Source organism: Rhipicephalus microplus, chromosome X, assembly GCF_043290135.1.
Source record: "Rhipicephalus microplus isolate Deutch F79 chromosome X, USDA_Rmic, whole genome shotgun sequence".
In the NCBI taxonomy this organism is placed as follows: Eukaryota; Metazoa; Arthropoda; class Arachnida; order Ixodida; family Ixodidae; genus Rhipicephalus; species Rhipicephalus microplus.
Genome location: NC_134710.1, coordinates 1,805,006 through 1,818,376, shown reverse-complemented (window position 1 = coordinate 1,818,376; position 13,371 = coordinate 1,805,006). Strand labels below are relative to the sequence as shown.

The 13,371-nt window shown below is 48.3% G+C and overlaps 1 protein-coding gene across 1 annotated transcript in view; it reads right to left on the bottom strand.

Moving 5' to 3' along the window:
* LOC142777129 (synaptic vesicular amine transporter-like) overlaps nucleotides 1-13,371 on the bottom strand; it is a 110,052-nt gene that overhangs the window by 51,870 nt on the left and 44,811 nt on the right. The window contains exons 3-6 of the mRNA XM_075881463.1: nucleotides 2,425-2,483; nucleotides 2,291-2,374; nucleotides 2,158-2,247; nucleotides 2,007-2,099 (exon numbers count right to left, since the gene is read on the bottom strand). Coding sequence (XP_075737578.1) covers nucleotides 2,007-2,099; nucleotides 2,158-2,247; nucleotides 2,291-2,374; nucleotides 2,425-2,483 — 326 coding nt within the window. The remainder of the gene's footprint in view (nucleotides 1-2,006; nucleotides 2,100-2,157; nucleotides 2,248-2,290; nucleotides 2,375-2,424; nucleotides 2,484-13,371) is intronic.

Below are 13,371 nucleotides of genomic sequence, written 5' to 3'. Positions count from 1 at the left end.
CTCACTTGCCTCATGACTGCTTCCAGCTTGCGTCCTGGGAACGCCCCTACTGCAACCCTCTTCTCACCTCTTACCCTCTCTTTGATGGCTTCAGTGCATCGATTTAAATTCAAGTCCCCGGTGATTATTACATGCTGTGACTTTTCAGCTGGAGCTTACTGCCCTCGGGTGTTACTTGCAACTGTGACGCCGGCTGCTTTGTCCCCTCCCAGCCGCACCACTACTTCGCTGAAGCTGAGCCTTGCGACAGTTGAACCGGCTGAACCTGTTTTTTCCAAACTTGCTTGCTCTTTCTTCTCCGCCGTTCTGGTTGTCGGTTCCCTACTGTTCTCTCCGTAGGCCGCTCCTCTGTTCACCTTGGCTAGTGCTTCCTTGGCGGGCTTCAGTCTTTTTCCCATTGCCCTCGTTTTCTCTTGCTATGTCGCCAACGCAGTCTCGAGCTCGGTGATTCTCATCAGCAGTTCACTCTGGGCAACCATCAAGTTCTCCATTTTTTTCTCGACCTCACATTGCCTACACTTCGCGCCAGTCTCTTCTCCATCCGCTTTTACACTTGGGTCTACTTTCAAACCCACCCCGCATGCTGAACAATTTACAGTCTTTTATCCATGTCTTTCTGACACCAATTGTCCCTATGACTTGTCTGACTCGATAATTGCAAAGCTCGAGCCCTGCCCTACAAAACAGAGAAAGTCTAAGCTCTACTACAAAAATTCGTGTGTTCAATGTACGTGCATCTCCCCCATGGAGTGGCAAAAAACAAAAAAACAAAATATCAAACACACACACACGCACAAAAAAATAAATACCTGGTGACTGACCGCCAAACAAGCCGTACAATGAAATAAGTGCTACAAAGATTTTAACTGCTGCCTTATAATTATAGACAAGCTCACAACATGCAAAACTACTTATCTGCGCGGTCGATCAGCAGCACTCAAAAAACACGTCCATCCACCGTGACAGTCCGAAACGGTCGCAAATAGACTTCTGTACAACGCCCCCTAGGGGCCAGCCAAGCAGTTCCAAAACCGGAACCGAAACCACGCCACCACATCATCCCCCTTTAAATGAAGATCACTGGGGGCCCTACCAGCTAAGACACTGCCTAATGATAATAGAAATGTATACAGCATGCATACCAAAAATACAACAGTATATCAGTCCAGACAAATACACAACAGAATAAAAATGTACGGTATTAACAGGAAAGTAAGGAAATGCACAAGATAACACGTAAGGAATTGCACAGAAAACGCAGAAAGTCAAAGCACACGATGCCCAGCATACCAGCGAAAAGAAATGTACAGCACACACAAAGGCAAGCCACATACCACACACCACGCTATCATGCCATCCCCCGAGAGAGGATGTCTGCATAGTCACTGCCTCGTTTAAGTCTACGGCGTCGACGCCTGTAGTGGTGCCATTTACACGACAGGCACAGATAGATAGATAGATAGATAGATAGATAGATAGATAGATAGATAGATAGATAGATAGATAGATAGATAGATAGATAGATAGATAGATAGATAGATAGATAGATAGATAGATAGATAGATAGATAGATAGATAGATAGATAGATAGATAGATAGATAGATAGATAGATAGATAGATAGATAGATAGATAGATAGATAGATAGATAGATAGATAGATAGATAGATAGATAGATAGATAGATAGATAGATAGATAGATAGATGCTAAAAGCCCCTGCAGTACGCAAAGAAAGGCATCGCATTTTAAAAAATTAGTAGGAGATACTTGGAAAAAGAGCGCAATTCAAGCAATGCGCATCAGTAGAAAGTTGAGAGGCGTCACGGGGCGAGGACGAAGAACAAAAGAGAAGCACAAAACCTGCTTTCTGCTCTTCGTCCTGTGTGCACTGCTTCAGCCAAACTGAAACAGACTTTGGATGCTCGTCGATCGGCCACACTGCTAACCCATGGTGAAAAAACCCAGTCTGCGTGAATACGAGAAGAAGCGAGTGCTGAAAAACGTACCGGTGGCTAGCGCACAGAATCCTGCGAGCAATGCCAGGGGTGCGGTAGCTGTTCCGCACAAGTCGGAAAGTACACCACCCAGCGGGTATCCCACTGAAATAGAGGATGCCAGTGATGATCGAGTACTACTTGCAACAGTCGGGTCACTCACCAACCACTCCAAGCGCGCCAGCCGCCAACGCCAACGCCAGCTTCTGGTTGCGCTCGGCACCTCGAAACGTAGCCGCCAGTGCAGCCAGACCTGTGACATCATAACTTTGGCTATTCTTTTAAGCGATACTCACCGGATATCTTAAGACAGGTGGAGCCGACTCCATGTAGCGCCCTTGCCGCTAGTAGCACGCCAAAGCTTCGGCCCACTGCAAATACTGTGAAGGAGCACATTTTGCACATTCTTAAGGTATGCTAGAGTGCTCACGTGATGAGGAGAGAAACAAGATGGCGTCGCCCAGGGCTAGCAGGTACCGGCAACCAAACCTGCACACGCGATTCAACGTTTGCGAAAAGTTTTCCGAAGCTCCATAAGGAAGTGCGCTTGGCAGTTTTCAAATAATGCGAACAGATCTCTTGCAGGATACAACTATGTTTTCGTCCTTCCCTAGCTGGGAAGAACGCCGTTTCTGGGTGGCGTATTTTCTCAGGCGAGAGCCTTTGTAGACCCACAATGCACTTCGCTATGAAGTTTTTGACGACCACATTTTACCGAAGTGGCGAAGCTGAAAGTTTTGCCCTACTGTGAAACCTAAAAAGAGTGCGTACGCAGGCACCCAGTGATTTACATCGCTATTTTTTCGTTGCCATTGTTATTTGTTATATGACTATTGGTAATGAAATGTGAATGTTATGGTATGGCGTGGTTTTAGCATTATAATTGATTGAATGATTGATATGCGGCGTTTAACGTCCCAAAACAACCACATGATTATGAGAGATGCCGCAGAGGAGGGCTCCGGAAATTTTGACCACCTGGGGTTTTTTAACGTGCGTTAAGCGTTAGTAGCGTTGCGTGGCAGCTGCCTTCTCACTTGCCGCGGCTTGATTAGTAAGGCGATATAGACGTTCCACTAGCGCTTGTTTCGTTGTCAGTTTAGGATGTGCCGATGAGCCGCTGCGCTTTGCGCTTTAACAATACCGAGCTTGTGTTTTTGCGTCTTACGTTCTGCAGCTCCTCACTGCACCGTTACTTGGACAGGCACATGCTAATGCCGCTAATCTTGTCCCACTTGTCGAGCTGCAGCTGTTCGCTGAGCCTTATCCTAAGGGTTTTCGCAGCGTTGACCCTGTCTTTTCAGAACCTACCAGTGGTAAAGGAGTCGCGAGTTTTTTAGTTGGCCTTTTAATCGTGAGGGATTGTTTTTTTTTCTCGCTCTCTGTTGTGTTTTTTTTTTCACACCAACTTCTCGCCTCCGTGCGTGCAGTCCTTTTAAAGGCTTCCAAAGACATGGACCTGCCTGTGCTACGGCTCCGTCCAAAAATCAAGAAGAGGCTAATATCGGTCCTTATTCCGAAGCAGAAGAGACTGCAGGACGCATCTCCGACGCACCGAAACAAACAGCAAGGACCCGAAGCTGCTGCTGAAAAACAAAGTTCGCCCGCAGCAGCGCGCAAGGAAAGGAGAGCTGCAGTCCCCTTTCTCGGGCGAAAACACCAGAAACGAAAGCATCGTCCGCCTCGGGTTCCTAAACGCAACACGCCATCCTCTCCCGCCATTTCGGAGACGATGATCGAGGAAGCTTGAGCACCCTCAACCTTTGGTGTCCCTGGCCTCTCATGCAAGAGTGGTGGCACCATCCTCTTTCACCCAGTGTTGAAGCTAGCAAGCTTCCTCGCCCCGCGATGCCATCACGTCTTTCCTTTGCGGATTCCCGGCCACACGGCGCGTTTGCGTCAACATCCAGCGCATCTTAGTGGCAGTGGACATCCGGCCCTCCGCAGACCTCTCGTCACTGCTTCAGGTGGACAGGATCCAGTGGCGTAGCCAAGAGGGATTCGAGGGTTCGAACCTCCCCCCTTCCTGCCATTTCCCCCCCCCCTTTTTCGTGGCTTTGCGCTGGCGTGATTTAGAAACTGAGTGGTGCTACTATCACAATATAATAATGGGTATACCGTTACAGTGAATAACCTCTGAATGCGGAAAGACGTGTCGCGGTGTTTGTCAAGACTTTGGTACTGTGAGATTGTCGGCAGGAATCTCGGCCGTGAGCGTTTTGAGTTGGCTTGGCGACGAGACTAATGCTTCAGCTGTAGTCATACTTGTACCCACCGGAATATATTTCACCGGAGTTGATTACTTCGAGAATACTCAATGGTAGAGGTTCATTTGAAAGGGGCCCTAAAACACTTTTTAAGTAACCATGAAAATAATTCACCGGAAAATCGTATTGCCTCAAAAAATCAACGCTGCAAAAATTTTAAGAAAATGTCTAGTACCAGTAGAGTTACAAAGATTTATCACACGCTGCAATTGCATTTTCTGTGCTCTCGTCAGGACGAAACTGCTAGAAGCTAAGCAGGAAGGGATGGGAGGGGCAAACAAAAAACGTCACGCGTGCCTCCCGAGCTTGAGCACTTTTTCTTTTTTTTCTTCGAATGCGCGGAGTTCTCAGTGTGATCGCGCGCGCATGCGTGGACAAGTAGCGGCCTCCCATGGCGATCTCTGTAACGACCAAGCGCGCCATGTTCAAATCATTCAATGGCTGATACATGAGCTTGCTACGAGTGACATTTGGGCTTGTTCCGTGCTTTATCGACTGAAGGAAAAGCTATATTTTGCTGACTTTAATAATTTAGAGTGAATTCCAGGCCGCGTGCTGCGCTATAATATTTGACTCGCGTGTTTTCGGCAGCCTCTACTACAGATCGGCAGCGCTTTCTAACCATGCTCAAAAAGCGCCTGAGTGCCCCTTTACCGGTGAAAGGCAGACACAGTTTGAAGGTCTGATAGGCCACGTTCCAGTATATTACAGTGTGGCTCTTCGAACGTCTGCTCAGATACACTCAAGCCAGAGACTAACATTTTTACTGAAGCTTCGTACGTTCTGCTAACATGTAAGCATAAACACGCGCACGCACACTTGGACGCTGGACAGAATATTCGGCTCATCCACTGAATGTCGCTTGTATAGTGGTGTGCAATATATTTACTATGGCCTAACGGCTAAAGGCAATCCGATAAGTTGTGAAGTGACAAAAGCGCAACACAGGCAAACGTTCAGGCCAATCAAAATTCTTGTAAGGCCTACTAAAATACTCATCATGTAATTTAAGCTAATAGATGAAGAGATGGTGGCCATAAACCTAAAGCAGCGTAATGAGAAACGTATACAGTGTGGGCAGCTGTAGTGAGCACATGGTTTTTTGATCACCAGAGTCGTAAAAAACGCATGAATAAGAAACATAAAGCTGAAAAAATATCCAACAAATTATAACTATGTACATCGATTCTCTTCACCTGTTCGTCCCTTTAAATTGACATTGCAAGAACGGCACCCCGAGCGCCTTCTGAAACTCTAGCTATAGTGACATAACGACAACAATAAATGCACAGAATGAAGAAACGAGTTGACATGTTACCATAAAAGTTACGAAGAATATACATAATAATCATTATTTTTATAAGAAATGAAACCAGATGTGTGTGAACAACGTCTCACGCAGCAAACACATGACATGGCGGAGTACTGTTATTATGGTTTTTAATTGACACGAAGATCATTCTGTGCAATACATGACATATTATATGCCACTAATGTTGCGCGAAAATTGCGAGAATTGCTACATGCAAACTTGGGTTGTTGCATTGCCGTTCGCACCTTTCGTGGCCGTGAAACATGTCTGCAAGTTAAAGGTGCCACTGAAAAGTGAGAAGTAGGCAACGCGATAGAATGAAATCACTCGGTGTGAAAGTGATTTTCAGCAATTTATCTCAATCAGTTGAGCCTTTACAGCTGGACGAAAGTAGATCATAGTGATTTTACCCAAACCGTTTTTTCTACTACCCGCCGCGGTGTTCTAGTGGTTATGGTGCTCTATTACTGACCCACAGTTCACGGAATCGAATTCATGTCGCTTTTTCGATGTAGGCAAAAATGCTCGAGGTCTGTCCACTTCGATTTAGGTGCAGATTAAGAACCCAAAGTGGTGAAAGTTTCGGAGCGCTCCACTACAGCGTCTCTTTTAATCATCTTGTTGCCCAGAGAAGGTTACAGAATCTATGATGGAGATAAGTTTTTTTCTGTTTCTACAGATGAATCCATCTGTAGTGTGCAACCTTCTCCCGCTACACTATTAAAGCGCATCAATGCATACTGAACCATCGTGGAAAACTCGTTCGTGAACCAAAGTCACCTTCGTGCCTGAGTTCAAGAGCAAGAGACGCACACCCAGAGCAGCCATCACATATTTCACTCTGGAGCATTTAGAAAACAGCTACAGAGCTCATCGTCGTACTTACGCTGACGACTCTGTTACGTCTACATCATCCGCCATTTGCGTGTGGATTCCATCTGCCAATATCACCATCTCTGCCACTCTCAGTCACTGCACCTGATCTATAGCCACTAAACTGGCTGCACTGCGGGCTATCTTTATTACATCTTGGACAAGACAGCTAAGTCCTCGGTCACCCTCACTGACTCAAAGCAGTGCTGCAGTCACTGAAGCCTCCTCACACACAAGACCAACTCGTCATGGACATCAGATGCCTATGCAAGAAATCTTGCAACCTTCATTCCAACATTGTTCAACAGTGAATACTTGCTCACTGTGGAATAAATACAAGGCAGCGTCCGGGCTCATGACGCTTTCAAAGCTGCGCATTACGCTTCGGCAGAAATCGTCGAGATACTTTTCTCGAAGCAAGGCGCTGCAACGCTAGTGTCGGCACAAGCTTGGCGCGTCTAGCAATCCCTCTGAAGAGAGCGTAGCCAACAGTATGGGCCTCTGTACGAAACTGGTCTATCTTGTCACTTCAGCATGCGGCGAAACCTCATCAGACAAGGTGAAATATTTTCACACCACATCCGAATAAACATTCCATGCATGACTTACTTCAGAAAGAAAATCGGACTGTCGGAGTTAGCATTTTGTGTACAATGTACCATCGTAAAAGACATCATTCACGCGTCCATCCTCTATGCTCAACACCGCCATGTCAGTCAAAGATAATACAGTCATTTTTTGAAACTTTTCCCAATCGGCTTTGTCGGTTAGCCATTTGGGAACTTGTGCAGGACATGTATTTGTTATCGATGTGCTGATAACGATAGGAAAATGGTCACTAACATATGAATCATTAATGACTTCCCATTTGAGTAGAGGCAGGAGTGATGGGGATATTATGCTGAGGTCCATTGCCGAGTACGTATTGTTAGCGATGTTGTAATATGTTGACTCTTTCCGATTCAGCAGGCACGCACCGGAAGAAAAAAAGGAGCTGTTCAATCAGGCGACCTCGAGCATCGCAGCGAGAGTCACCCCATAGATTGCTATGTGCATTGAAATCTCCAAGGAGAATATAAGGTTCTGGAAGTGCGTCTATGAGGGACTCGAATTCATGCTTTTCAAGACGGTGTGTTGGAGGTATGTAGAGAGAGCAGATGGTGACGAGCTTATTCAAAAAAACTGCTCGAACAGCCACCGCATCAAGGGATGTTTGTAGTGGTAGGTGTGTGCATGCAATCCTTTATTTACTATAATGGTAACACCACCAGATGGCACAATGGCATCATTCCGGTCCTTCCGAAAGATAACGTAGTGACTTAAAAGTTGGTGTATTTAGGTTTCAGGTGAGTCTCTTGTATGCACAGTGTATCGTTTAGCTCAGAGACAAGACGACGATGAACACGTGGCTGGGCCTCGCCATAACGAAAGACCCCTGGCCGTTTATTTGCTGGGCTTAAGTAGCCGCGCTCACAGCGGGGAAGGGGGAAAGAAAGAAAAGGAAGGAACGTAAAGCGCACGAAACGGTGGAGAGGAGGAGAAGACGATATCGCCAAGGGCGAATGCTGATAGCAGATAGTCCGGTCTGTTACATCTTCTCTTCACACATTTTCAAAACACTGATTTCTTTTGCACTCATTTACTTGATGGAAGGATGGCCCGTAGTGAAGGCGCTTCGGTTCGCTGCGCTGGCGTGCTGACCTGCGCAGGCCAGCCAGTGGGCTTCCTGGAGTGTCTGGAGAAATGGTGGCGCTATAATCTTCTTCTGGCTGAGCTGGTTGCACCTGGTGACACCCCAGTGGGTTGTCCGGCGTGATGTTGCCGCGGTGTCCATCACTGAACTTCGTCGGGGGCCTCGCGTCGGGGTTCGGTTACCCTCGGGGCTGACCTTGTCGTTGAAGTTTTCGTCCGTTCGCAGCAAGTGTTGTCGGTTCCGTCTCAGGAGCCCATGGTCTTCCGTTCTTACCACGTATGATCGTGGTGCAGTCTCTCGTACCACTTTCGCTCGGCGTGACCAGCTTCCATGTTTGATCCGGACCACATTTCCGGCTTCCAAGGGTGGTAGTGGCCTGCCTCGGGAAGACTGTCGCTGTTTCCATACGGGTATGCCTCCGTCGACGTTGTATTCTGGAAGAGTGGCGTGCAGGCGACGAACTTGCGGTAGTTCTCCGCGTGAGTGACCGCTGTCAAGGGGAGAAGATCGATAAGCCAACAGACCAAGCCATACATCACCCCGGGACTCGTGGGTTTTCTTTAGAATACGCTTCACGATCTGTACCCCCTTTTCAGCTAAGCAATTTGATCGTGGGAACTCTGGACTTGAGGTGATATGCTCGAAGTCATATCGGCGCACGAAGGACGCGAACTCTCGCGATGCAAATTGAGGCCCGTTGTCGGTGAACACTTGGTTGGGAATGCCGTATCGCGAGAAGATAGCAGATATCTTGTCGATTACTTCCGCCGCCGTGGTACCTCCGAGTTTCTCGACGTCAGGAAAGTTAGAATGGGCATCAAACACAACTACGTAGTGTTCCCCAGCGAATGTAAATAGGTCTATGCCTACGCGATGCCACGGTCGATCGGGCGTTGGCTGTAGCAGGAGGGGTTCACTCGGTTGACTGTATGCGTACTTTCGACATACGCTGCACGTTCGCGCTCGTCGCTCAATGTCACTGCTCATTCCCGGCCAGAAAACCAGTCTACGGGCTCTAGATTTGCACTTGTTCATACCTAAGTGGCCTTCGTGAATTCGCTCAAGAATTTCCGCACGCATTGATTTACGCACCACAACTTTGCAACCCTTTAGCACCACTCCATTGACCACGGATAGCTCTTCCGCATACGGTTTCAGTACACCGTCTATTGCCATGCCATCTTCCATTTGTTTCATGGTGCGGCTGAGAAGCGGATCTTCGAGGGTTTCCTTCTGCAGCCGCAACATAGTCGCTTTGCTTATGATGCTGGTGACTACTTGCGTTGTGTGGACGTCCACGTCCTCGACTTGGTCGCCTCCGCCAGTTGGTAGTGCAGCCCGAGACAGCAGGTCTGCGAGTAACAGGTCCCTACCAGGTACAAACTGCCAAAAAAATCATATGTCATAAGACGGACGAAAAACCGCTGTATCCTGGGTGGCATATCTGCAATGTTCTTTTCGGAAATCGCAAGTAATGGCCTGTGATCAGTTTCTATCGTAATGCTTCGTCCATACACGAACTGATGAAATTTTTCACAAGCGAAAACAATTGCCAGTGTTTCCTTTTCTATCTGGGCGTATCGCTCTTCACTCGGCGTCAGCGCTCTTGAGGCGTAGGTCACTGGGCGCCAGTCATCCCCGTGTCTTTGCAATAAGGCCGCGCCAATACCTGTTCCTGAGGCGTCCGCAGTTATATTAGTGTTTCTTTTTTCATCAAAAAGAGCCAGCAATGGAGGATTAGCAAGCGCTGCGCAGATCTGGTCCCATTCGCGCTCATTGGCTGTTGTCGACTCAAACACCGATGCTTCTTTCACCAGGCTACACAGCAACGCCGTTTTATCACTCAAAGCTGGCAGGTATTTCCGAAAGTAGTTCACAACCACGAGTAATCTGCGCACACCCTGTTTATCTTTTGGGGCTGGCATGGCACGGACGCTTTCGATTAGATCGGGGTCCAGACGAATTCCGTCTCTTCCGATAACGTCGCCGAGGAATGCAACCTGCGTGGTGCCGAACACGAATTTAGCTGGATTAAATGTCAGCCCTTCCTCTTGCGCCCGCCTTAGTACTGCGATGACGCGTTCGTCGTGTTCTTCCTTTGAGTCACACCATATTAAAACGTCGTCTACGTAGACGCGCAATCCCGGCAGCCCTTCGAACATCTCTGTTAGAGTCTTCTGGAACACCTCGCTGGCTGTGGAAATTCCGAAAGGCAGACGCAAAAAACGGTACCGCCCAAATGGTGTCGCGAAAGTGCATATTCGTGAAGGGGCCTCATCTAAAGGAATCTGATGAAAGCCGGCATTAGCGTCGAGCCGGGAGAAATATTGTGCTCCTGCCAGCTCGCTCTCTATGTCCTCTATTGAAGGGATAGGATAGTGCTCCCGCTTAATGCTCCTGTTCACTGCTCTAGGGTCCATGCAAATGCGAAGGGTACCATCCTTCTTGTGCATAACTACCAGGGGGCTCACCCATTCAGTTGGTTCATCCACCTTGACGATAATTGAGGCCTTTTCCATTCGTTGCAGTTCTTGTCGCAGGCGTCCTTTCAACGCTATGGGTACTCTGCGGGCAGGCTGCACGACTGGAACGGCATCCTCTCGTAGCACCATTTTGTAGGGTCGCCTGACGCAGCCGGTGCCGCTGAAGAGGTCAGGAAATGCAAGCTGGAATTTCGTTTGCCCATCGCCTACCCTCACGGCGTCCACCGTCACCGGTACCAGACCAAACTGCTGGCATGTCTTTAAGCCAAGGATGGCTTGGCGCCCCTTTTTCACCATAAAGAACGAGACTGAATGCTGTGCTTCGTTTATCTCGAGATCTTCGGTCGCCACACCAACGTGTTTGATTGTACTGCCGTTGTAGGCGGAGAGGACAGTGGCGCTCTTTCGCGGAGTGCTTGCGTGGGCGATTCGGTTGAACAGGGTTAGGGGCAGCAAATTTGCCTGAGACCCGGTATCTACCTTGAATTGTATCTCCTGACCGGCTATTTTTCTGCGAACCATCTAATCCGCTCCTATATCTCCGATGACGCCGCAAATGCTGATGCCCAAGATGTCAAAATTTTCATCGCTTTCTTCGGCTTTGTGAACCTCGCTTATTCTGCGCGCACTGTTGCAGCATGCGGCGAAGTGATTTCGTTTCTTGCATGCATAACAAGTTTTTCCATACGCCGGGCACCGCTCGGGGGCATGTACCTTGTTACAATTTCTACACCGAGTTCCATTCGCAAACTTCGTGCGGTGTGTGCGGCGTGTAACGTCAACGTGCAGGCTTTCATTTGACCATACTGCGCTCTGAATGGCAGCAATCTCAGCAGCTTTGCAAATTTCTTCTGCTTTCTACAAGTTCAAGTCTTTGTCACTCAGCAACTTTTCTCGAAGTTTCGCATTATTTGTCCCAAACACCACTTGATTCCTGATCATGGACTCTTGAAGCATACCGAAGCTGCACAGCTTTGCTTGCTTTTTTAAGTCCCGTAGGAACCGCTCAAAGGGCTCGGCCTCTTCCTGCTTTCGCAGTCGAAAAATGTGCCTTTCGTAGACTTCATTACCCTGGTCGACACAATATTCTTCAAATTTCCGCACTAACGTGTCATAATCTTCTTTGCTCTCACCTGCCGCAAACGAGAAGTTTGTAGACCTCGAGCGACTCGTCCCCCGCGGTGCTCAGAAGAATCGCTGCTTTTACGGCCGATTGGCGGGGCTTCTCCGGTTCCGTAGCGGTGATGAACAGCTGCAGCTTCTTCTTGAATACCAGCCGGTTTTTCCTGATGTTGCTGGACAGTTGCAGCGGTTCCGGGGGCTTGACGAGGTTCATTTCGAACGTCAGTATCCCACTTCTGACACCATGTATCGTTTAGCTCAGAGACAAGACGACGATGAACACGTGGCTGGACCTCGCAATAACGAAAGACTCCTGGCCGTTTATTTGCTGGGCTTAAGTAGCCGCGCTCACAGCGGGGAAGGGGGAAAGAAAGAAAAGGAAGGAACGTAAAGCGCACGAAACCGTGGAGAGGAGGAGAAGATGATATCGCCTAGGGCGAATGCTGATAGCAGATAGTCCGGTCTGTTACACACAGCACCTTAGGTGTATGTTTGTGTTTAAAGTTCCTGGATATCGTCGAGGTTTCTCAACAGTCCTCTGATGTTCCACTGTAATATTTGTGTCATTTTAATGTAGTGTGGCGCTGTGCGTACAAAGGTATTGCGTTAGGTTACAGGGCCTTTGGGGGCCCTGTGATTCGAGGTTTTTCTTTTTTGGCGCGCTCCAAGGAGTTGCGCCTATCCTTCGGCGTCTGAGGCGCCGGAGGAGTGGGACTTGTATCCATCACTTTTTGTGAGGTGGTGGATGGTGCCTGCTGGGCAGGCACATTCACTGAACTTTCGGACCTAACTGCGCTTACAGTGATCTGCCGGCCCTGTTTGTCAGGTGGCGGAGCAGTGCAGGCTGCTCCAGCCGGGGGCGCTGGCGGCACGACCACGGCCACACACTGTGTGACATTCGCGGGTGCCGATACATGTGGCGCGGCGCCCCGGCGCGTCACATCTGCAAAGTAGGGATAAGATGGGTTGTGTATTGTGAAATGTTGGCATGCTTCTTGGAATTAGAGATTGAATTTAACCTTAAGTTCTACTATTTGTTTCTCTTTTTTCCATGCGGGGCATGATCGTTAGTAGGCCGCGTGATCTCCTTCACAGTTCGAGCAATGAGTTGTTTCTGAGGTGCAGTTGCCCAATATGTGTTGAATGGATGCGCACTTAGCGCAAGTGGCACGTTCTCTGCAACTCTGCGATCCTTTACCAAAACGTTGGCACTTGAAACATCGACGAGGGTTGGGAATGTATGGTCTTACACGGAGCTTACAATAGCCGGTTTCGATTGATTCTGGTAGGTCACTTGTTCCGAAGGTAATTATTACGTGTTTTGTAGGGGTCCGTTTGTTGTTGCGCCTTATTGTTATTCGCTAGACTTTGACCACGTGCTGGTCCTGTTAACCTTCGAGCAGCTCACTTTCAGAAAGCTCAGTAAGATCATCATCGGAAATTACACCACGAACAGTCTTCATCGACCTGTGTGGGCCCACCGAAACAGGGGTTTCCCCAAAGGCTACAAACTTAGACAGCTTTTCATACTGAGCTTTGTCACTAACCTCCAGAAGAAGATCGCCACTTCCCATCTTTGTCACTTTATAATCCGGGCCTATTGCTTCTGTGAGAGTTTTGGAAACGA